Raw genomic sequence first — 25645 nt, 5'->3', positions numbered from 1 at the left:
ATTGTGCATATTTGCAAATTGCACTATTTTTTGTGGATGTGATTTTACACAACACAAATGTAAAAATACATGTTTGTGGGTAGTGAGATATTTGCAGATTTGTTCTACAGATTTCCACTGAACTGAGTGGACAAAATTCCCAAATGCATAAAAGGGAATCAATTTGTGGGATCACAGAAAGTGATCCGCAAATTTTACACAACACAATGTAAAAATTCACATTTGTGGATAGGGAAATATTTGCCGTCATAGTAGACATTTGTAGATTATTTTCTGTGGGTTACAAATATTAAAGTCCAATAAAATCTTCCATAGACAATGATCATAATATAGGAGATTTAGGAGATAGGAGAATATAGAAGACTCCCCCATATTCTTCCAGTTTTTAATGATTCCAGAATAGAAATGCTTTTCCAAGGCCTTCTGGACAACATGGCAGCTCAGTCAAAACAAAGTATTTAACATTTCCAGTATAGAAAGTTGTGTCTAAGAGCTTCTGTGGAGCCATGACAGCTTAATTACCTCTTATTTAACGGCGCTGGTTAGGCTTGGCAAGAAGAGTCAGAGTACGGTTAGGGTAAGAATAAAGCTTTCCCACCTCAGAGAAGGGAGGATTATGTCTTCGCCGTCGTACGAAAGCTTATCGCCTCCGCTACGTTAGGTGGCGATATGCACCAAGCCGACAAACGCTAAGAAGAAGAAGAAGAATTTCGGGAGAGGGGGACGGCTCATGGGACGGTTGCTGTGGTAACGTCAACATCATTTCGAGTTGCTGACTTTCTTATAGCTAGCTAGCGTTTTACCTTTTAGTTGACATTTCCCCCTCCTGTAAATTAGCTAACCAAAATTGGGTTAGAAATTTAAGAGAATTAACGTTGTACTGTCGACGAAAACGACCAAGGAGTTCAGTTTAAGGTACGAAACACTTGCTAACGTTAGCTTATTCATGCTGACCCGTGTAAGAAGAAGATAAGCTAACGGTGCTAAGTTAACTTGCAAATTAACCGCAAGTTAAAATATTTCTAACAAATAACTTTAACGTTAACTGTGTCGTACAAAGTAACGTTAATGCCGTCGGTCGGTAGTTAACTGACCAACATAATGTTAGCATACATTTTGGCAGCTAACTTAAGTTACCTTACCTGCGCCGAGATACGTCAAATGTTTTCAGTTAACGTTACAGGCTATCAGGGATTCTTCCAAGGGGCATCTTGGCTTTAAGCGTTATCCTTTAATAATCTGTGCTTTATGCTACAGAGCAGCAGCACATAGCTAACTCTTTGGTATGCTTTCCTTAACAGAAAAACAACGTTTTCCAAACACAGATAACGAGTATCGTTAACGTTATTGTACATGATCACGTGATAGACTACAGCAAAGAACTAACGTTATCTTATAAGTTAGTTAACTTATCTGAATTGGCATCATTGGTGCAAGTATAATTGTTGTGTGACTGATTATGATCACATAACGTTATATTTGGTGCATATAACTTAATTATTTAGAGGCCCAGCTCTACATTTTCCATATTTTCCTCCTTTACTCAGACCGTATTTGACAGATGTCAAATGTGAGGTGTGTTCAGCCAGTTAAAAGCTAATCGTGTGTGGGCAGAGTAGGGAGGGATGGAAAATATACAGTGCTCTGGCTTGAACGTGTCTGCTTCAGGTTTCAAACAAGTCATTGTCCAGTCACACTGTCCTTTTGGCTGCTGTCACCAAGCAATCATTAACAAGAACTGAGCTATAGCAGCACCCTATGCTGTATGAAATGTTTTCATGATTTACTTATTATTGTTATTATTAATATGTCCACTGCTTTTAGGCATCATGACAAGCCAGCGCCCTCCCTCCAGCATGGGCCGCCCAGTTAGTCGCAGTGGATCTGTGGTCCCTGTTGCTGGAAGACCCCCAACGGCCATCCGACCTCCTCCTACAGCTTTACGTGTTGCAACTGGGGTAAGTCAGCATATCAACTTGAATAACAAAAGTCCAGATGTAACCCTTTCTCAGTGCCTTAGCCTCTGATTACCTTTTTTTATATTTTATTTTTGTTTCATTACACAATCAGCATATCAGATGTTGCAGTGTTGGTACATTTATATATTTAGCTGACGCTTTTATCAACAACAATTGCTATATATGTCAGAGGTTGCACGCCTCTGGAGCAACTAGGGGTTAGGTGTCTCGCTCAGGGTCGCATTGCTGTGTCGCAGTGGGAATTGAACATGGGTCTCTCACACCAAAGGCATGTGTCTGCGCCATCGCCACACCGGTAACTGCATCTACAGATGATTTAGTAGAAACCAGTCCTAAAAAGTTTTATTCTTTCATTTTCAATCCAGATGGTTCCAGGTACAAGTGGTCATCCTGGAATGAGGGGCGGCATCCCCATCGCCACCCCTGGAGTCCTGTCAGCACAGATCAAAGTGACTGAAAGGCCTGTGACCCAACAGGGGCTCAGTGGGATGAAGACTGGCATGAAAGGTAAGTTTGAAGTGACATCAGCTCACTCCTTTCACATGGATATAGTTATATTTTATGGTTCATGTTAGGGCAGACACGTTGAGCCCTTCTTAAAACATGACATTACATCATTACAAGTGTAACTCCTTTGTCTTTCTCTCCACTACCATCTTCCATCCCCAAAAGGACCTCAGAGACAGATTCTGGATAAGTCCTACTACTTGGGCCTTCTTAGGTAAGACATTCTACTATTAGTCCTACTGCCATCAGCTAAATTATTTTGTTAAATATGTTATGCCCTTATTGGTAATACTTAACGCTGTGCAGCGGGTGTTTCCAGCAGGGCAACCATTTCTTAAACTTCCTTCTGGTACACAGCTGTCAATTTTATTATTTAAAAGTAAATGTTATTATTGTTGTGCTGTTAGGAGTAAGATCAACGAGTTAACCACAGAGACCAGCAAACTACACAAAGAGATTGACAACTACAACCAGGAGAACTCAGTTTATCTTTCCTATGAGAAGAGGTGAGTGGTGTTTACTACTTAGTGCTGACGCTGTACATTTTGTAATTAAAAACACACCATGTTCCAGTTTTATAAAGGCTTACTGCATTCCCCCAGCCTTCAAATATTCATAAATATAAGAAGAAAATATCCATACTGACCAAGAATGTTTGAAAATGTTTGTGGACTTCACTGATCAATGGACTGGAGAAAAAAATCATCTCTCATCAAGAGCTAGAAATTCTAACTTCAATTGAAAAATGAATTAGACTAAAATGCATAAAGCTCACCCATTGCACATTTGTGTCACCGTAATTAATTAGTCAGAGCAACATGTTGCAATCTTGGGTTAAAACAAATAACCATCTTCTGCATTTCTTTCAAAATAAGTTGAATTCCAGTCTGTTTGCAAATTAGAATTACCAAATCACTTAATACAAAATAATGTAATGTAATAGAACACAATATAGAATGAATGAATATTGTATTGCAAAAAATCGCATAACCGTGCAAAATACCAAATTACCAACCCTTTGTTGTTTTCTTCCCCCTTCAGAGCTGAAGGCCTGGCTGTAGAGATTAAGGATCTACAAGGCCAGCTTGCTGACTACAACATGGTAAACAGCTGTAAAGTCATTCAATTAAGTTTTTCAGTTCAATTTTATTTATATAGCGCCAAATCACAACAACAGTTATCTCACAGCGCTTTTCATAAAAGAGCAGGTCTACACCGTACTCTATGATGTTATTTACAGAAGCCCAATAGTTCCCACCAAGAGCAAGCACTGGGCGACAGAGGCAAGGAAAAACTTCCTTTTAAGAGGCAGAAACCTCGAGCAGAACCATGGCTCAGGGTGGGCGGCCATCTGCCTCGACCAGTTGGGGGTGAAGGAGAGAGAGGGAGAGAGAGAGAGAGAGAGAGCAGGAGAGAGCGAGAGAAAGAGGGCAAGAGAGGAAAAGAGATAAAAAGAGAGAGATGGAAGGAGAGAGAGGGGAGGGAGGCAGCCTACACAATATACACACACAGAGGTACAGACAGTAAAGGTGATGTTGCTATAGACTAAATGAAAAATGGTACAGATATTTATAGTAATGTTAATGATAACAATCATAATGTTAATGATTATAATAACAATAATAACAATAGGACTAGTAACAATGGTTGTTGTAGCAGAGGGTGTCGAGGAGGAACACGGGGGCAGCAGGTGACCCGCAGCCACAGATCCAGACTCCACAGATCCAGAGCCAGAAACACCTGCAAGAAGTGATAGGAGGAGAGAGGAGAGGGACGAGAAATCACAAGAATACCGGAAAGGGGAGAAGTTGTGTTAGTAACATGCAATAATGGGATGAGGTTGCATACAGAGGGAGAGAAAGTAGAGGAGAGAGGAGCTCAGTGCATCATGGGAAATCCCCCGGCAGTCTAGGCCTATAGCAGCATAACTAAGGGATGGTTCAGGACTCACCTGAGCCAGCCCTAACTATAAGCTTTATCAAAGAGGAAAGTCTTAAGCCTACTCTTAAATGTGGAGATGGTGTCTGCCTCCTGAACCCAAACTGGAACCTGGTTCCACAGGAGAGGAGCTTGATAGCTGAACGCTCTGGCTCCTAGTCTACTTTTGGAGACTCTAGGAACCACAAGTAACCATGCATTCTGGGAGCGCAGTGCTCTGGTGGGGTAGTAAGGTACTATGAGCTCTTTAAAATAAGATGGTGCCTGACCATTAAGAGCTTTGTAGGTAAGAAGAATGATTTTAAATTCTATTCTGGATTTTACTGGAAGCCAATGCAGAGAAGCTAAAACAGGAGAAATATGATCTCTTTTCCTGGTCAGAACACGAGCTGCAGCATTCTGAACTCGATCACTCGATCATGACTGGAACCAAATAGTCACGTGACACAGTTGGAAGACAATAAAATAGATGTACTTTGTAGTATTTACAAAATATAGGCCTACACTTTGGCCTAACTTTACACAATGTTTCCCACATATAGACTTTACTTGGGCAGGCTGCTCAGGTATATTTGGCGACCCATTTTAGCATTTTGCAGAGAAACACAGAGAGAGATGTTATTTGGTATTCTGTTACAAGATGTGGACATGGTGGATGTTTTACAAGCATGGACCATGTAAAGCGACAGTGAACACACCAGTGCAGATGTCATTCGGTACCGTGTTGGTTTCTTTCGTTTTGATAGTTACATCATTAAAAAGCCTCATCAACATGTGACGCACCTGCTGCTGAAAACAGAAACACAGGTGGAAAAAACAAAAAAGTTGAGTTCTGTGCCTTTATAAAACCTACTGCTGATGGAGAAAGTGTTGTGTATAATTTTAGAGCATTACAGCCTAAATTGTTAATTTTAATTAATAATTTTAATTGTTAATTATTAGATCAATGGTGGTCTACATTCTCATCATATAAAGTGTTATTTTATAGTGTAAAGTTAGGATCAGGATGTGTGTGTGCGCGCGCTCCTTTCTGTATCTAACTGCCAAGGCTCAGCAGTAGCGTGTGTGTGTGTAAGCAAGCATGTGAGCTTTGACAAAGGTAGAGGCAGACACACAGCACCAAAAACGCCTGCTTAGGAAAATGTAGAAGCAGATTTTGTGATAATTGTATTACAAGACATACATCAATATAGTCCATCACAGTAAGAATGTCCTGTTTCTAGCATAGAGCACAACTTATTCCACAAAGTCAGGTTATGGTTGAAATAGTATGATCAGCAGAGGGCATGCAAAGGACACAGAGAGGAGGAGCAGTGCAGTAAAAAAAAAAAACAGACGTCAGTGCAGTCAAAAACAATCTTAGTTAAATGAAAATCTACCAAATGCTGAAAGATTGGAAAACGGAGAGAAGAGAGACACCCACTCATAGTGAAATAAAAGTGCTAAAAATCCACCAAAAAGCTGAAAGGATGGAAAGCGGTGGTCGTAGTGGTGGCTGAGGCACGCAAAAATTCCCAGACCCAGGTGCAGTAGGAAAGAGACAGATGACAGAATGCTTAGAAACAGAGCTATAAAAGGTGGTACAGAAGAGGTTGAAAGTCCGTTGTTACATGGTTTTCATGTCGACTCAGGTTGCTGTTCTGGTAACAGAATGGGACTCTGTTTTACACCAATCTCTGACCATCTCCAGTGGAACTTTTGTATTCTAATTGGTGTCTATTTTTGTTGAAAATAAAAATGTTACTAAAAGTTCATACTTCATTATCTGGCCCAAGTGAAGTCAAGAAGGGGGGAGCCGGTGTGTTTGCATGAAGGGAAAGGGGGCAGATTCCAGTAGTGAGTTAAAGGTGGAGGTGGAGAATGAAGTAGAATTAAAATGGTGAAATAAGAAATAACCTACAAAGACTAATGCCCCACCGTCCCTGCACCGTCACAGTTACTGTCTTAATGAGAGCTCAACAGTCTGAGGAGCGTGCGACACGAGACTGGATGTTTGTTTCGTCTCAGTTTCAGCACCGTTACAACCCTATTACTTTTACTACATTTATACTATACTACTTACTAAACATCATTTGAATATTAGTGGTGTACTTCAAAAGCTTAAGTGTCAGGTGTTTTAAAAAGTCTTAAATGGTTTACAATGGGCTGTGCTACCCTTTTAAACACTGAGATGTAGCTTAATTTTTTTTATTCATGTTTGTGTAAATTCTGTATTTGTATTTCCAGCTGGTGGACAAGCTCAACACCAACACAGAGATGGAGGAAATGATCAGCGACTACAACACTGTATGTACACCATGTTAGCAATATGGCAGTGGTAAACAAAGTACTATTCAGTTCCTTTACTTAAGTAAAATTACTAAAACCACACTGTAAAAGTAGTCTGTTACAAGTCTGTTACTGAAAATGTTACTTAAGTAAAAGTATGTATAATGCAGGTACTCAATGCAGAAAAATGTCACCTGTGACTGTTCTACTATTACATATTATATCATGAGATTATTATTACTAATGCATTTATGTAAAAGCAGGATTTTACTGTTGAAGTTGGTTAAGGTGGAGCTCATTTTGAAACAACTTTGGATCTGACTACAACTAATAATTCATTTCATCATGAATTCATTTGCTTATAATTTTCTGTATTAATTGATTGTTGAATATCAAGAAATGCCGTCACAATTACCCAGAGGCCAAAGTGACAACTTCATAATGCTTAATTTTGTCCAACCAATTGTCCAAACCTCAACATTATTAACACTACATTCAACTTATGAATCATGAAGTCTTTTTGTATGAAAAATAGTCGATGCCAATTAATTTTCTGTCAACAGACTAATTGTTTCGGCTGTACTTGTAGAAACTGTTGGGTAGTTTAATATAAAACAAAACATCATATTTTATAAGCTCTTCATATGTTTTGTGTGTAAAAGCATAGGATAAAAGCTAAAAGCTTAATTTGTTAAGTAACCGCTAAAGCTGCTAAAATGTAGAGTAAAAGTAAAAATTACAATATTTCCCTCTGTGATGTAGTGGAGTAGAAGTAGAAAGTTGCATGAATAGAAAATTATCAAGTAAAGTACTAGTAACTACTAGTAATATTTGTACATAAGTTATGTACTTGAGTAAATATACTTAGTTACTAACCACTGCAGGATGGTAACTGTTCTGACACCCAATGCTTAAAACCTAAAAAGTCAAAAGAGAATGTCCTCTGATCGCTGTTTCCTTCTCTACCCACCCAGTTGAAAGCCCAGAATGACAGAGAGGCCGAAAGCATTGATAGCATCTTCACTGAGAGGCGAGAGTAAGTAGTGATTATTGCAGGCTGTTCTGTCAAAAACAGTTGTTTTGCTTGAGATCACCGGAAAATGTTGGGAAATCCTGACCTGACATTATGTTATAGAAAAAAATGTAATAGCAGAGCATACAACAGAGATAATTAAAACAATCAGCTGACCGGAGTCAAGCGGAGCATACAACGGAGATTATCAGTGTTCATGGTGAGTTGGTCATTTGTCACCTGAAATACATTAACGTTACTTAAGTAATAAAAATAGCCCTCATCGCTTAATAAGCATGACAACATTCATGACCATACTTGCCAACACTCTGTGTTTTCCAGGAGACTACAGTTTTTCATTCTCCAAATATTCACATATCGAAATCGATGTCGGTCTTAATATTCCCAAATCAGTCGGGCTCTAGTTTAGACAGCTCTGATGGAGCTCAGGATTGATCAGGAGGGTGGCTAATCTACCCCCAACAGTTTCACTCTATGAACTGTGTGTGAGACCTTTTGGATGAGTAGAAGAACAGTGAACATTAACTAACATTGGGGAGATGCTTCTCCCTATTTCACTCACCCATCTGCTATTAATCAAAATGTTCCTTTTTACGACCTGGCCTGCCATATCCGCGCATCAATGGATTATCTGAAATAACTAATACAACTTATGAAAACAGAAGGAACACTGTACTGTAGAACCATTGATTCTGTCATGGTTTGTATATTCTGTGTGTGTTACAACTCTTTTATACATCACGGGTGCTGTAAAGACTTGTAGAGGATATAACGTTGCATCCTTGCTTATAGCTCCTCCGGCAAGCCTCCTCTCTCCTTGATCCTTGAGATGTATTTTAGGAATTGAGATGTCCTTAAAAATGGCTCAGATCGATTTCCGGGTCACAGGCAGGAGGACGGCGGAGCGAGAAGTCAAAGAGGCACAAAATAGAGAAATGTGAAAAGCCCATGTTGTGCGCACTTTACCAGGTGAGCTACTGGCGATGATGGAGTGTCCGTTTGTAATGAAGCCTGTTTAGTCAGGGGATATAATAGTCAGTAGGCTGACTCTAGTCCTTTGGAAATCAGTTTAGTAAGGATGTTCTTATTTAAGAATTTAAGAATATCGGACGATAGGAGCAGTCTACATTTACATTTATTCATTTAGCTGACGCTTTTATCCAAAGCGACTTATAATTGCTATACATGTCAGCGGTCGCACACCTCTGGAACAACTAGGGGCTAAGTGTCTTGCTCAGGGACACAATGGTGGATGGGTCACAGTGGGGGATTGAACCCGGGTCTCTCACACCAAAGGCGTGTATCTGTGAGGGAGCTCAATGTCCGACCCTTCAAACGCCCATAGTTGCCTGCAAATGGTCAGTGAAACGCTCCTCATTAATATTAATACGTACTGACTGCATGAATTAAAGGAGGCAAATTCTGACAGAAAATCTACAAAATGAAATTTAACTCAGTGTGACACTGACGTTCCTTTTGGTGAAGCTGAAGCATGTTGTTTGGTGGGTTAAAAACGCACTTTCACACAACGCTTGTGCACCGGAGGAAAGGGGGCACCGGAGCTCCAACCCTTTATAACCGATCTGCAGGATCGGGCGTTCCTCCTTATTAGTGACGTCACTTGCTGGAGGGGGGCACACACATGCAAGAAGGGATGACCCAGGTACTAACTTGGATTCCCCCGTTTGAAAAGAGAGTAAACCAAATGCGCATTCCCTTTATTTAGGCTGCACAAACAGTCCACAGTCATATTTCTTTTAACGCTGATGAGTTAAAAGAAATATGACTTGTTGTAAATGACATAAAATAGTGTTATATTATATTATATCCATTATGTGTTTTTACACGCAGCGCATCACATCCACACGCTGGCGCACAGCGTTTGGCTCGAAAAGGCAACGAACATCTGAAAACAATAGGCAAAATAAAACTATGCACTCCTATTTGCTCGGCTGACACATTGAAAACGGCATCAATTTAAATGTAATTTGTCCTCATGTTCACCTTATTTATGAGAATAAATTGTGCTGCATGCAAGTATTAAATAATATGATTCCTGATTAAACAGTACAGTATATTTGCAGAAACAGATATCTCCATTTGTGTTTATTATCCTAAATCTGGATCTTTTTGTGCGCTGCAAATGATCTTAATGTATGTTTTTTGCGCACTTCAGGGAAAATCAATCAAATGGGTGTTTTTTTTATTCAGAAAGGCTTTAAGCCTATAATACTCAGAGGTAATATTTGGATTTATTTTACACAATAGAAGGCCTATTCCTATCAAACCGCTTCATCCTTCTGCCATGTGAGTCGCCGTTTCTCATTTGTCCTCTTTATGTGCGTACGCATGGTTCAGAGTTTACTTAAAGGATGCACATTTTCCCGTCAAGTTAGTTTTTTTTATAGATCACAACCTTTGCTTGGGAAGTGGTGTACTCACGTTTCCAGCCCTGTTTTGTACGTACGCACTATTTATAAATGAGACCCCCTGGTGAATTATACTGTACGTCGGCCAAAAACACTAAACTAATACAGAAAAACTACATTATGGAAAGACTAATTCAGTGGCACACAACATTGAGCACAAGCTGTTGTTGTTTTTTGGCAGTGATGTGATGCTACAGAGTAATGTAAAATCAGTAGAAACGGTACAATGAGTTTTAATTACTTGATAACCAACATTCAACAGTCTTCCAGTAGGAGTCACAGAGCCATGACAAATTTTTAGTCTAACCAGTGCTTAGAAAACAAATACCTAAATAATTGTATTCGGCTGTCAGCTTATCAACCTAAGGTGATGTATACTGTACATATCCCATATACAGGAATTATTCTTTTACCAACAGTCCACAGGGAGCACCTAGTTTTCAGAGTACACAAGTGACAGCTGCTGTTTGCTACTTCACGGTTCTGCTGATGTCTCCTGCGTGTTACTATTCCCTCCTGATGTATGGATCCTCAAAATACCCATCATCCTCCATCTGCCCATTCTCTTGCTCGAAGATGAATGTTTGATGGTTCAGGTACAGGCCTCTGACAGGGCTGTTGACATAACATCCTCCTCCTCATCTTCTTGATGCAGTCTCTGGTGACGATAGTTGTGGAAGAGTTTGTACCAGGAAGGCCCCTTTATGGCACATACGATGAGCATGGTGGTGCTTAGCGCTAAGGCTGCAACACATGCTGTGAACTTCCATGTGTTGCCAAGCACAGGTGTCTGGTCTAGTTAGAGTTGCAGGGTGGAGATAAGGAAAAACCAGTCTGTTTAGCTTGTTATGTTCTATGTGTACATCCACATATGTAATAATGGAATGTTTGCACAGAAAATGTACGGAAATTTGTAAAATATCATCTGTCTTTATACCTTTGTCAATGTTGTGGTTTTTTGTTGATGTCAATGTGGTCTTCAGCATAATGGATGAGCCCCAAGACTGAGAGTTGACGGGTGCTGGTGGTTTTTGTTCCCCAAAATCTCTCTCAGCCAGATTTTCTGGAGAAGCACAGGTGACTTGTGGTCCCCCTGTAGAGCCAGACATCATAAAGAAGAGAAATTTAATTAATGAGCATTTACTTAAGGCCCTTACAGACCTTTTTACGTTAATCTGACCTCAATTTCATTTATTCATGTCTAAAGAAACACCTGATCACATAACATAAAATTCACAATGGCAATCTTACTAGTTGAAAAATTACAAATTAAAGCAAATATATAGCTAATTGTAAGGGAGCTACTGGCCGCTGCATCTACATGTGCTGCTGTTTACATAATAAAACAAAATATATAAACTACCGTGTGTGTGTCTATATATGCACAGTAAGACATTTGAAATTTGTTTAACTTAGAAATGCAAGTTAACTCAACTTGAAGATTGCCTTTGTTTCAACTCACAATGCTTCAATCAAATAATTATTTTACTTTACAATGCAAGAAAACTTCTCTTAACTTATCTAACCGACATACATTTTTGCATTATTGTAACACAGTTTCAAGTTAAACCACACTTAACTACATTTACACTAATTTCCATTTCAAGTTAAAAGGATTTGTTTCAGTTTACATGTATAAAGAGCTTTTCAGACCGACTACGATGACACCGCTGTGCTATAACCATTATTACCCATTATTTTCCATGGCTGCTTAAAGCAACGCCCAGCGCACCTCTTGGCAAGCTCGCACGCACACTGTGCTCAGAGTTCAATATTGTTGAATTCTTAAGCTTGATTTATACTCCTGCGATGGCCACTAGTAAAAGTTACTTCTAAGCATGGGCACTTCCTGTCGGCTCGGAGGCATTGCGAGTCTGCCCAGCCGACCGATCATAGAGCTTATGGTCCGCGTCGACTCGACGTGTAGTTACATTTTTGAGGAGGTGCATGTCAGGCGACGGCGTAGGGTATGGGGCTACGCAGAGGCTACGCCATCGATTTGATGCAGAAGTATAAATTGCATTTAAGGTAAAGTGTCTCCTATTATTTTGCTGACATTGAGATGGAGGTTGTTGTCAAGGCACCAAGATGTCATCTTGCAACATGATGGAGGCACTTCTACTTTTGTAGCTTGTGGGTCTTAATCACATGCCATATATCTTTGAGGTCTCTCTCCAGTCTCTCCTGGTGTCTCTGCTTTGGCTCCTTGACATCAGCTTTCAGTCTCACACTAGCTGTGTATGCTTCCTTGTCATCTAACTGAAAGTTAGCTTTTTTTGGCTCTGGATAGGCCCATCACCCATAAGGCTTTCTGGTTGGGGAATAATTATTATGCCTCTGTGCTGGTGATAGTCGTGGCCAGCAGCTTTCAGGTTGTCTGTCCCATTTTTGTCAAGACGATATCTCAGGAACGTCTGGAACATCCACTTGGACTCAAGGATGATTTCTTAAGTGTTATAATGATATTTTTTTAACCTGGGTTTTTGTTTCACTCTACTTGTATCAAGAAAGAATCTAAGAAATCTTGAGCACTCTGGATATGGTCACATATATATTACTGAAAATTTAAAACTGCAGAAAGGACATTATTACCAATTGTAACTCCTGTTGCTTTGACATCTCTAATATTGCTCAGCAGCAGACTGGAACAATTCCAGGGGTTTTCCTGTAGATTCAGCACCTGATGGGACCAGACAGGGTCAGGTAAATAGATTAATAACTGAATTGGTCAACACAGCTTGACTTTAGCTTGGCCAGGTTCACACTTAGTTGTGGTTCTTTTATTTTGCATAGAAAAATGATGCTGATCCACTGATAGGGGGTAACAACATGTTTGATATAATGTTCTCAATGGAATACATGATTCTCTCTCCTATTGACAAAAATCTGCAATACAAATGTATTTAGTGAGGTTGTATTTCAAACATTGATAAATTAGACAGATGAAAAAAGTCAGGCTAACACAGGATTGTGTAAACGTTTTACCTAATATTCAGTTTTAGCCTCATTATACACAGTAATTATATCCTAATAAATCTTGAAAGCATTCTACATTTTATGGGATCTTTCAGATTATCCCCAGGGATTTTTAGTTTACCTGTAGATTATTTAGCCGTCTGAATAGCTGTGTATGGAGACTTGTCAGCAGGTTGTGGGACAGATCCAGCTCTGTCAGGGCATCTAGGCCAGAGAAAGACTCTGGGTCCAGGCTGAAATAACACCCAGTAAGTACGGTCAGTTGTAAATGCAGTAATGATTGTAGCATTAGCAGTGGTAGTACAAATACTGTAAATAGTCATGAATACTGTTGATGCAGTCACTTTTTGGCTAATCAGTTACAATTATTTGGTCTGAACATTTTCAAAAGTCTAGAGCAGTACAGATATGCAACAATCCCCAAAGGTTTATCAAATGTGGCAGTACTATCCATGAACTGCACTTCAGAGCAAATGTGGTGCATTTAATGCTTACTGACATCTTTATATACTTTTTCAGTGTATTCTGAACTTTAGAAAATTAGTGTGTAGAATAGGAAGCTAACTTTATTTGCTTTCTCGTATACCTGCTGATTTTGTTCCGGGACAGAGACAGCACTCTGAGGTGTGGTACCACAGAGAAGTACTTGGCTGGTATAGTGGTCACCAGGTTACCATCCAGGTGGAGTTCTACCAGTCTGGAGTAACTAGCCAGGGCTAGTCTGTCAGCCTTATTCAAGGTAATCAGGCTCCGCTCAATCACCAGTTTAGTAACAGAGGAGCTGTTGTCACAATGAGGAATAACTTGCAGAAGATGGTTGGTCAAATTCTTGACCTGCTGATGGGTAATGGGTGGATTGATTGACAGCTATTACATATGTTCTTACATAAGGCACACTGAAAACAGTAATTGTGTGATCCAGAAACCACATCAGTTCTCAGAAAGAATATAAATCATCCTACCAGTTTGTCTTCTTCCACAACCGAAGCATTACTTCCCAGTATATTCATTGCTACCACTGCAGTCAACCACAGCAGTAGAAGTGGTTGCCGGCACTTTTCCATTATCCTAACCTGAAAGACACTATGGGTAATCAATACTTTATATGGAAAATAGACTCATCTGTTTTACCTGTGATGCTGCTAAACAATGGAATAGTTTTTTTCTGCTGTACCCTCCACTGACGTGTTTTAGCTCTGACCTGTTACCTGTAAGTCACTCATTAAAACCAAATGTCTTTATTTGCAGACATTGCTAAGTTTGCCTACTGCTACTCACTTTGAGTTGAGTTCAACGGGTAGAACAGCTTCACTACACCACAGATTCCGCATACTAACTTTAGTGTGTGCAATTACAATTATTGCCAAGTACAGTTTGCTCATTTAATCTGCCCAACAGTCTAAGACCCAGAGATATGTCATATACAAATATGTAAGAGAAAAGTGAGAAATCATATTTGAGAAGGCAGAGCCAGAGAGTCTTTGTGGCTTTTTTGCTTGATAAAAACTTTAAAAATACATTGTCACAATTATTGAGAATGGCTAGTTGGTGGATTCGTTGTTTTTAGATTTGCTCTATTGAAGTACAGCTTAGTGACACAAAATCTGTGCGGCAGCCATGTCAAAACCATTAACCTTAATCTGAAATGACCCGGATTAAGGTTAATAGTGTTGACATGGTTCTGTGTAATGTCGCTTCTCAGTAATTGTCCAAATGTTGTTTGAGTTCCCCAAAAGATATAAGAAAAAATGTTGCATTCGAGTGGTAAATGAAAACTTTGTGTCCTGGTCATTATCTGATAATGGACTGAAAAATCTGCTGACTCGTTTCAGCATAAAACCTTCATCAGAGGACAGTAAGCTGTTTCCATTACAATACTTATATGAAATCTTTGTGTCATCAGTTACACAGATTAAACCTACACTGGACTGTCTCTGATTTTCCTGATACTGTAAATTTTAGAGAAAATAAACACATTCTTCTTTTGAAACTGTAATTCAGTGAAGAACAAGCACACCTGTTTCTTTTATGAACTCAAGTAGATATGTGTCTGTTGAATAACATTTAACATACTGTACAACATCTGTCAGTGTCCTTACTGTTTTCTTTCTGAATGTTTGTGATTTCATAGTGTTTCTGATCTCAGACTTTGATCTTACTTGTGTTATTATTCTCTAATATAGAATAGTGACAAAGACACTTACCTGTCCTTCTACGGGCACTTAGACTAACTTTAATTCCCCTGTCACCGGGATGTAGCCAGTATAGCAAATGACCTTTGTTCTTTGTTGTAAAACCTGAAGGCTGACATACACTGTGTCAGCTAGCTAAACATTTATGATTGAAGAACTCACTCAACCTTTCTTCCTTTCTTTCTTTTCAAATCTTCCTTTCTTACTTTGGTTAGAAGTATATGTAAGACTTTTGTTGGAAATACCTCTCATTTAAAAATGTAATACATCAAATTAATGAATACGATTAATGACAATATTATTAAAGTAGACATTGTTTTAGGGAGAGAGTGATTGGAGGCTGATAGAATGGAATAAAGTAAGAACTGTACATTTAACGTCAATCTGACATCTCTTCCACTCCATCCTCTCTATATCTTCCTTTGTCTATCTGTCTAGGACATTTGTCACATCTCCCTTCCCCTTTCTAATAGGAAGTTAAGTAATTAAGTCAAAGTAAAAAAAATAAATAAACAAAAAACTCACCACGCTGCTGTGTTTGCTGTGCAGGAGAGAGGAGGCAATCAGGGCGATCGAAGAAGAGATCAGGAGGGAAAGGCGGGTTGCTGACGAGGTTGTCCAGGCAATGCCGGCTACAAAGCAAGAGAAGTATTTCACCATGACAGCAACAAATGAAGAACTGCTGGAGGTATTAATGTAGATTAAACCTTATATGATACAGCTCTACTTTACCTCATATTACTTCAGTATTAGTGTAATGTTTACATGGTACTGCCATGGTACTACTTGTAGCTTTAAACTACTTTACTCTGCTGGCAATCTTACATCAAGTTTGAGGATGACGCTGAGTTGTCACACTGGTAGTCTGTTTATATAAGAAGTAGTAAAATGTCAGCCTTCTTACACTCTCTGACCTTCAACCATTGTATTAAATGTCTAAATTATCGTATATCTCAAAAAGTCAGATCAATAAACTATAACATACACTGAATGAGGTTCCCTTTTGGTCGGTACACTCGGTGCAATGAATACAATTAACATTCAGATATATTCACTCAACAAATCTTTCTCTATTGTTTATTTTTTGGAATTCTGGTGTTTTATTCAGTCCCATTGCCACAGGCATATAAAATCTAGCACCTAGCCATGCAGTCTGCCTTTACAAACATTTGTGAAAAAATGGGTCGTTCTAAAGAGCTCACTACAGTGAATGTTCGTGAAATTTCTCCCCTCCTAAATTAATTTCACAATCAACTGTAAGTGGTATTGATATTTTAGTGATATTTATTAGGAACCACAACAACTCAGACCTTGTACAGTTACAGATCAGGGTCACGGAGTGCTGTGGTGCATAGTACGTGAAAGTCGCCAACACTCTGCTGACTCAATAACTGCGGAGTTCCAGACTTCTTCTGGCAATAACATCAACACAAAAATTGTGCGCTGGCAGCTTCATGGCATGGGTTTCCATGGCCGAGCAGTTGCATGAAAGCCTTACACCACCAAGCACAAAGCCAAGCGTCTGATGGAGTGGTGTAAAGCACAACACTGTGACTGTGGATCAGTGGAAATGTGTTCTGTGCAGTGACAAATCATGCTTCTCTATCTGGCAGTCTAATGGACGAGTCTGGGTTTAGTGAATGCCAGAAGAACGTCACCCACCTGACTGCATTGTGCTAACAGTAAAGTTTGGTGGAGGAGAGATAACGCTATGGAGTTTGTTTTTCTGGAGTTGGCCTAGGCCCCTTAGTTGCACTGAAGGGAAATGTTAACGCCTCAGCTTACCAAGATATTTTGACTCTATGCACACAAGACATCTGTCACTTTGTTAGAGCAGTTACACTAAAATGTTTATTGCACATAATGTGTAATCTCATTTTAAACTGTTAAATTGGTATGAAGCTTAAGACACGTAGACTCAGTGAATAATTATCTCTATAATTCATGATGTGATTAGTCGCACTGATGGAACATAATTCATCATCACATGGAGATTATATGTTAATTCTGAGTGAGCAGGATCATGGTGTAGCTGCAGTATGTAGTTAGGCTGGGTAAAGTCTGAATGTGTATTAAAAATAATTAAGTGACATTGTTTAAATTTACTACATTTGTTGAAGTAACTGAAATAAAGCCACTGAATGCTACAATAGTAGTAGTAATAGTTATTAGCTGAATAGCAAACATGAAGATACTGCTTTTAGTGTGGCAAAAAATGTCAAGGCTTAAAAAATAGATAATTTGGGCAGTCCCCCGAAACACAGGTACACATACTATAAATAAATATAAATGCGCACAGGTACACACAGATAAACAATGTCTCTTGTTACCGTTCATCCAGTTCCACTGCAGAGAAACAGATGAATAAATATCAGGAACAAACTGAACTGAGGGCTCGAACAAAGAAAAGTCTTGCGAGTTTCATTCACTTTCGACACAACATGACACCAGTAGCTTCATAAACCTTGAGACATTGCTTTCACATGTTGCTTCACGTGCTTCACTTCCCGTGGAGTCAACATCAGAAATACAGACAGCAGCACACACTGCCTTTTCTGCCCACATTGTAGTCGGAGTTGGTATTATCCGAAAATCCTGCCACCTAGCTCTACATTTATCAAGTGCAGCCCTCATTTAACCAGTTGAAACAAATAACATCTGTCCTAGTATAATGTCTCCATGGTACTGCTGTGATGATGCATTAATATTACTCACACTAGTTAACACTGTTTTTTATGTCCTCCTTTTTCCATCTCCTCCTCTCTTTTCCTTGTTTTATAGGAGCTAACTGTTCTCCAGGAGGAGCTGGACATCCTGATAACCAGGAAGGAGGACTATGAAGTAGTGAGTTGGGTTAAAAGAGGAGGGGGTATGTGAAAGTAAGGGTTAATGTATGGAAGGAAAGCAGGGTTTCTGCATTGGTCACCAAGTTAAATAGAACACTTTTCAAGACATTTTTAATACTATTAACACATAATACTACAATGTATTACTTTAATAGGTCCACATATATTTTTTTTCATAAGGTCAGAGGTCTGGAACAGTACTGGAGATTCTTTAGCAAGGTTTTGCTAAAATCACATACAGAAACATTTTATAACGTTACTGCCTGCACCAGGCTAGAAAAAATATTTAAGACCTGTAAATTAAGATTAAGACTTCTAAGGCCTTTTTTGAGGAAACCTAAATTATAGATATCTGTAGATACATGCAGATACCGTAGGAAGAGAAGAGATGAAGTGTGGAAAAGAGGTAGGGGAAGAAGGAACAGACTTTCATACGCATGTATAAGTAAGTAAGTAAGTAAATGTAAATAGCTTTTCAGTGACATGAATGGTAGCTGCTGTCTCTACCACTATCTCTAGTGGTAACAGTAGTATGAGTTGCTTTATATTACATTCTCCTGTGTGCAGGAGCTGGCCCACTCTCACATAAAGCAGGAAGTGGTTCGGCTTCATGAGACTCTGTCAGCGCTGGAGGTGAAACGTGACACCATGGAGGCTGAGCACAAAAGCCAGGGCTCCCCACAGGAGGAAAGGGAGAAATTATTTAAACAGGTTAGCTCCACAACCAGCTAAAGATGGCAGAATATTAGTGAAGAACATGAAACTTAAATATGCAACAACAAAGTTTTTAAAGAGGTGGTATTATGCTTTTTGGCTTTTTCCCTCTGCTTTATTGAGTTATATCTCTTTTTTGTGCATGTAACAGGTTTGTAAAGTGAAAAAGCCCCAAGTCCACCCCAAAGGGAGTCCCCATCTCCCACAAAACTCTGCTCTGAACTGCCTGAAAACAGCTCGTTTGTAGTCCAGCCTTTACTTCCCTTTCTTGTGACGTCACAATGAAAATACCTGTCAGAATGCTCACTGAGCGGCTACTCCGACACGCCCTCAAAAACACCGGTGGAAAAACACTAGACTGCAGCACACCTCTCCTCTCCCTTCCAAACACTAGTTACCCTCCAGGCAGTCAATGGACATAAAGCTGTTACTGTGATGTAGAGACAGAGCTCAGTTAAAACTTAATGGATGAAAGATACATTTGTTACAGATTAATAACTCACCACTCTGAAACTCTTGCTCCAGTCCATGTTGCCAAGCTGGTCAGCAACATGTAACGAAGCTGTTTACCGTCTTTTCGCTGACCCGCCTTTCTGTGCTTCGGATTTGGGTAGTAGTCCTTAACTAGGAACTGCGCATGTGCAACTCCAAACAAAGATCATTTAGAGACAAGATGTATCACTCCATAGCTAAAACGAAGCGTTCAACACAGGGTGAAAAGAGAAGCTGCAGCAATGTGCAGTATGACGAAAAATATGGTGTTTTTTGAAAATGAAACCATGTAAACCTGTTCTGGTACAACCCCTAAATAGGATTTTGAACCTGAAAATAAGCATAATACCACCTCTTTAAAGTAATATAAGATTCATTCATTTGAAAATTGTTTGAAAAACAATCGTGATTTACTCTTACTTTCTTCCATGATATGTAGTTGAAAGCTACAGGAAATAGACAAATAGGAACAAAGTATATTATTATAAATAATTGTGATAATTTCAATATAATTCCCATAAAATCAAGAGAACCAACCTACAGTATCAGATTAATTATTTAATCTAGACAGACTGATAACAGACATTCTTAGGATAGTTAACTTGCTTAATTAGTGCAGTTCAACATCAACACACTAACTGTAGGACCTCAGACTGAATATGATGTGAATAGGGTATGGTACGAAGTGCTGAGTTAGTTTTCTTATAAACCAGAGTCAACGTTTCATTTTATTTTACAGATTTGAAGAGTTAGGGTTAGTAAACAAATTATTTAGGCTGCCGTTTTGTTTTCCAGGTGAAGGAGGATAACCAGGAAATTGCCAGCATGGAGAGACAGTATGTATTCATATTAACCCTATGAACTCTACAATAGAAATGGTCTGCCAGTGCCTACATTGGTATTTTTGGTTATTGTGATGTCATTTCTTGGAGTATCTTCAAATGTTTTATATCCATAAAATCTGTACAACCTAAGCTAAAAGATTATGTAAGTCAGTAAACCTGAGAATCTTTTCCTCTCCATCAAGACACAAAAAGTGCTCCAAAATAAACTACAAACTTCAGTGTACTCTGCTATGTACAAACTGTGTGGCGTCTGTCAAGGTAGGGACATGTGTCCCCGGACAAGATGCTCACCGTGTATGAATGAGTTAATTTCTGTTTCTGCTGAGCAGTTGGCACCTTAGCCCCTGCTTATATGTGTATGAATGTGTGTGAACGGGGTGAATGTGATATAGTGTCAAGAGCTTTGAGTGGTCACAAAGACTAGAAAGGTGCTATACAGACACATACCATTTTCCATGTGTTGACTATACTAAGCTGTGCTGTGCTAAACTACTGACTCTTAGTATTTCGCTCAATCTCACTCTGACATTGCAGTTGATCTGCTTCTAAGTTGTCAAGTGACTTTTCGCACGTAATGTAACAATGTGATGACCCCTCCAAAAAAATGAATAAATGCTCTAGCTATTATAGCTTTTATTTTATAATATATCGATTTAAACAGGATCATGCAAACAACGATATTCATACAAAGGGTGAACACAAATCTCTGTCTGCATTGTTAGGTTAGATTTTCAATTTTATTTTTTTATTCATTCTATTTTTAATTTAAGTTATTACTTTGATTAGAAGTCAAATCATAAAACACTGAACAAATGGTGGGCACAGTGACACACAACAAATATCAGTTCTTATTCTATAAATTACTTGGATGGAGCCAAATCAGATGGCGTCGTCAATTTTGCATCTTCTTTTGTCAGAAGTTATCGAAACATTTGTGATGGTTCAAATGGTTGTCTGTGATAAACTGATCCATTTGGAAGTTACAGATGAAAAGAATGGCACAAAAAATGGCTAAATGAAGAGAGAGTAATCTGATGTTCTATTCATAAATTTGAAACTCTTATGCTTGTGTGTAATGTGTATGTGTTCAGGCTTACAGAGATCAGGGATAGGACCGTACAAATCTCAGAGGAGATACGGCAGCTGGAGCAGGACTCAGAGGACGCACAGGGTAATGCTAGATGGCTGCTTTCAACTTTTCATTTCTCGATCATAATATCTTCTGGCAAATTGAAAAAGTGCCTCTAAAATGAGTTTCACATCTTTCATCTTCTGGTGGAAACCAGGTGTTACAGTGTGAACTGCACAAATACTGTCGATCCCTTATTTGAACAGATGGATGGCTGAAACTCACAATAATTTCAATGAGTGATTATCTAATTATTATTATTATTATTATTATTATTATCTAATCTGCTGATTGTTTCCACAATTAATTTCTTGGTCTATAATACACTGAAAAATGTCCATCACAACCAACAACTTATTCTGTCCAACCAAGAAACACAAAGATATTTAATTTACTGAGATATGATGTGAGGTGTTTATTTAAAAATGTGCTATTATTATTATTGAATATTATTTTATTATGATTATTAAAATGTTTGATTAGTTAGATAGGACTAAACCATTGTTTTTGTCTGTCCATAAGGAGAGTGTCAGCAGAAATACAAAGAACTGAAGAAGAAAGAGGAGGAAATTGACCGTGAGTTGAACATTTATAATAATTGATGTACCTACATGACTGGGTGATGTATCAAAAATCACAGTAATATTTACCCAGTACCAGATATCAATAATGTGTCAATATTGTAGGTGGATAATAATCTCAGAGAAATGGTAGCAAGAAGAGGTTATTAGTAAGAAAATATCGAGTTACTGTATATTGAATCCATATCAAGTCATATTACAATTACAATATTGATGTCTCTAAATCTAAAATGTTTAACTAATATGGAAATATCAAGGTAGTGTATTTATCGATACATATATAAACTATAACTAAATGAAAGTTTGTAGGCCCTTCATGCTACACACATATAACTTTGCAGAAAATTAACACATACATAAAACCATATATACAGTTAATAGTATACACTCAGGAAATAATTCTGCAGTGCATTTTTTGAATGTGCGTCTGCAAGAATATAAACCAGTTGCAACAAGATAGTGATGATAATATGGTTTTCATTTTCACATAAAAAGCCTGACATTTAGGAAACGCCTTTGCGTTTGAGCACCAAGCATTGCCGATGAGTCTCGCACTCAGAACACAGTCCGCCTGTAGAGGGCTTGATCTGGGATGATGGAGCAGGTCTCTGTAAAGATACGGGTCTCTGATTTCTTGTTGCTTGGTCATTTCGTCCAGACCGGACCTTAGCCAGCAGCAGCCTTAAGCTGAGTGAGCGGGACCAGCATGGCTCCCATTCCTCCGTTTTTCTTTCCCCTCCTCTGGGGCACCCGCCATGCTGCCTGGTCCGGTAGATCTGGCTGGGTGGATCGTCTCAAGGTCCACTGCTCTTTAATCCAAACCCTGGCTTTTGGAGTTTGAAGGAGCTGCAGGTCATTTCCATAGTCAACATCTCCTGATCAGTTCATTTGAACAATTACGGCTTAGCCTGTTAAATCATAATTCAACAGACATCATTCAATGATATTTCACCAGTAATGCAGGAGGGAGGAAAAAGGAGCTACTGGCTGCTACATGTACATGCACAGCTGTTGCCATAGCATGAATAGATAACGATATCAAGGATGACCCAGATACATGGAAACGTGACGTGACTGGAGTCAGAAAAGTCGGAGAATTTTCAGATCCTGCACATAGAAGCTTTAATGTATCCACACAACACGATGTTTGTTTAAGTATAATTACATGCAGCTAGTAGTAACTGCTACTTAATTCTTCTTTTGTTTCAGGGTACCTGGAGTCATTTGAGGAGTCCAGGCCTCAGGAGCAAGAGAAGATATCACAGAGCCAGGAGAACATCGTCTCCCTCCTGGAACACTGCAGCAGGGTGAGGAGGACGAAGGGGAGAGGTGGCGACGGGGAATGATAGCAAGAAGGAAGGAATGTAAATATTACAGTAAGGGAGAGAGATAAAAGAACAGTGGTGTAAATAAGCAAGGTGGGGGAAGAAAGAAGGAGGGGTGAGGAGTAGTTGGAGAAAGAAACTACTGAGGGGGGGGCGTGGTAAAGGAAGTGTGTAAGAGAAGATTAAGTGTTTAGTGTGTGTGGATATGTGTTACTCGTGTTGTGGGTACATAAAACACCATAACATCAATGATACAATTTTAGGATGAAGGCTTGCTTTAAAGATTAGGATAAGGTTTAAGGTTAGGCAAGTAGTAGTTATGGTTAGGATAAGTCTCCAGTACATGAATTTAAGTCGATGAAATTTCCTCTGAAGTAATGGAAACACGACTGTGTGTGTGGGTATATAGCACATGCTGCGGCTACGTCAGGTGGATACAGTGACAGCCAGTGAACTGAGGAACATCCAGGAAGTGCTGGTCAGCAAGGAGACGGAGATGGTCCAATCAGAGAGCACTGCCAGAGGGCTGACAACTGGTCAGTAATACACACACACACACACACACACACCAACCAGTAAAGTATGCCTCCTTTGAAAAACCTAACATGCCAAACAAGCAAATATTAACTCCCAAACTATCACTTTCTAACCACCACCCAGAGTCCCAGCGTCTGCAGCAGGACCTGGAGAAGGTGCAGCAGCTGGAGGGTAAAATCACAGGTGAGCTCAGCACCCTGAAGGAGCGTGTCAGCACCATGGAGTCTGAGCTGCACACCTACCGAGACCTGGACACTGTGAGGCACACAGCGGACGAGAAGAAAAAGGTACCACTGGAGCACTGTATATAGCTATTAGCCTTTGTGTGGGGCTCTCTGTATTTTGCTAGGCATATTTATTTGCAGTTACAGACATCATCATCAGCTCAATGTGGATCGTTACTGTTGATTAATTAAACACAACTCTAAACTATGCGTTTCTGTTTTGCAAAAGAGAGCAACTGTAGCCTAACCACATGTATGTTCTGGTGCAGAGACTACAGCAGGACCGAGTATTGCTGACTCAGCGTCTGGATTCATTCAGACAGCTGTTGAAGGAACTGAACCAGAATTATGAAGCTCTGAAGACCAAACTGCAAGAAAACGAGACTCACGCTCAGGTTTAAGCATCACTACTGTAGCTTTTGACATTGAGTAGTGTAGCAAGTGGATAGCATTTATTTTTCATAGTTCAGATGCCACTCTGCCATGACTTCAAACACGTTGCTGCAGTGATCAAAACTTCAAATATACTTCGTATGTAAGGATTTCTGACTTCCTGCAGTGCATAAAACATTTAACCTGACTCTCATCCTCTGCTAATAATATTCTCAATATTTACAATTGGACAGTCAGTACAGTAGAAAACATGTGCATTCCTTCCTTAGTACATACTGTTGAAAGGCAATTGAACCATTGTAGGTTGTTACAGACCTTGTGTGTTATTCTGCTCATCCTAATCTTGTGTTTTTTGTTCCTGTGTGTTTTAGCTGGCTAACCTTGAGAGGAAATGGCAACACTTGGAGCAGAACAACTTTGTAATGAAAGAGTGTATCCTTCTGATGTCGGTGTCTTTATCTCTTCATTACCTAGTTTTTGTCTGTGTGTGACAGGAAGTGCAGTGTTGCCACTCAAAAAGATACAGTTCTGTGATTTGTCCTTGTAAAAGCCACCCATTGGTTACACAAGTGACCAGTGACCTTTCCTTAACTGCAGCATCAGTCATCGCCTCGAAAACTCAGGAGAGTGACTACGACTCAGTGGCCAAGAGCGTCCTCCGACAAGTGTCAGAGTACAATAAGAGTCTTATAGACTTGCAGAACAACAGGGGTTAAACATGCGTCAACACACACACACACACACACACACACACACACACACAAAACATGATATATTTCAGACATCTGCAGACTGACAACACAAGTGTTACTACTTGGTTATCACCACAAATTTCAGTTAATGTTGTGATAAAGTGATTAGCACATGGAACATTGATGATTAGATATTGGTATAATTACAGTTGTCTCTTGACAAAGCATTGATGCTGAACAATATGCCACTTGTCTACTTGCTTTTAGTAGCACTCTGTACAAAAAGACACATTTTGCAGTTATTTGTCTTAAAAACACAAGACATGAAACTGAAGTGAAATTGTTTTCGTTCATATTCCATTAGGTCTTACTCTTAAAAAACATTGTGTGTTTTATCAGTTAAATACAAAGTTTTTCAGTTTGTGATGAAAGTGGATCTGTTTCATCAATTAACCTGTTCCTGCTTACTGTCCTTGAAAATTACAAATTTTGAATAAAGAGACAAATGTAGGTGCTAAACTCTATTTTGTATTGAAAACATACAG

General features: G+C 39.2%; 1 protein-coding gene across 2 annotated transcripts; it reads left to right on the top strand.

Annotated features, from left to right (window-relative positions):
* Window positions 1–722: 722 nt before the first annotated feature.
* ift74 (intraflagellar transport 74) lies at window positions 723–25624 on the top strand. Of its 2 annotated transcripts, none has more exons than XM_038723720.1 (20): window positions 723–747; window positions 1825–1958; window positions 2345–2486; window positions 2652–2700; window positions 2894–2992; window positions 3528–3588; window positions 6651–6710; window positions 7667–7728; window positions 15872–16010; window positions 18104–18166; window positions 18736–18879; window positions 20170–20210; window positions 21311–21390; window positions 21871–21924; window positions 23139–23236; window positions 23664–23790; window positions 23915–24078; window positions 24285–24410; window positions 24780–24840; window positions 25012–25624. In XM_038723720.1, the coding sequence occupies exons 2-20, from the start codon at window positions 1830–1832 to the stop codon at window positions 25122–25124; spliced, it is 1812 nt and encodes a 603-aa protein (XP_038579648.1). In that variant the 5' UTR covers window positions 723–747; window positions 1825–1829; the 3' UTR covers window positions 25125–25624. The 2 variants fall into 2 exon arrangements, with proteins under 2 accessions (XP_038579648.1, XP_038579642.1); XM_038723714.1 differs by lacking the exon at window positions 723–747 and adding an exon at window positions 754–915.
* Window positions 25625–25645: the final 21 nt, after the last annotated feature.

Source organism: Micropterus salmoides, unplaced genomic scaffold, assembly GCF_014851395.1.
Source record: "Micropterus salmoides isolate LMB-PRFRI ecotype aquatic unplaced genomic scaffold, ASM1485139v1 Ms_hic_scaffold_1, whole genome shotgun sequence".
Taxonomy (NCBI): domain Eukaryota; kingdom Metazoa; phylum Chordata; class Actinopteri; order Centrarchiformes; family Centrarchidae; genus Micropterus; species Micropterus salmoides.
Note: the sequence above shows the minus strand (reverse complement) of the source record. Positions and strands in the feature narration are given on the sequence as shown.

Coding starts and splice junctions, on each gene's coding strand:
- ift74 (XM_038723720.1), top strand. CDS start 1,830: ATGACAAGCCAGCGCCCTCCCTCCAGCATGGGCCGCCCAGTTAGTCGC. Junction 2,487..2,651: donor GATGAAGACTGGCATGAAAG/GTAAGTTTGAAG, acceptor CATCCCCAAAAG/GACCTCAGAGACAGATTCTG. Junction 18,167..18,735: donor GGAAGGAGGACTATGAAGTA/GTGAGTTGGGTT, acceptor TCCTGTGTGCAG/GAGCTGGCCCACTCTCACAT.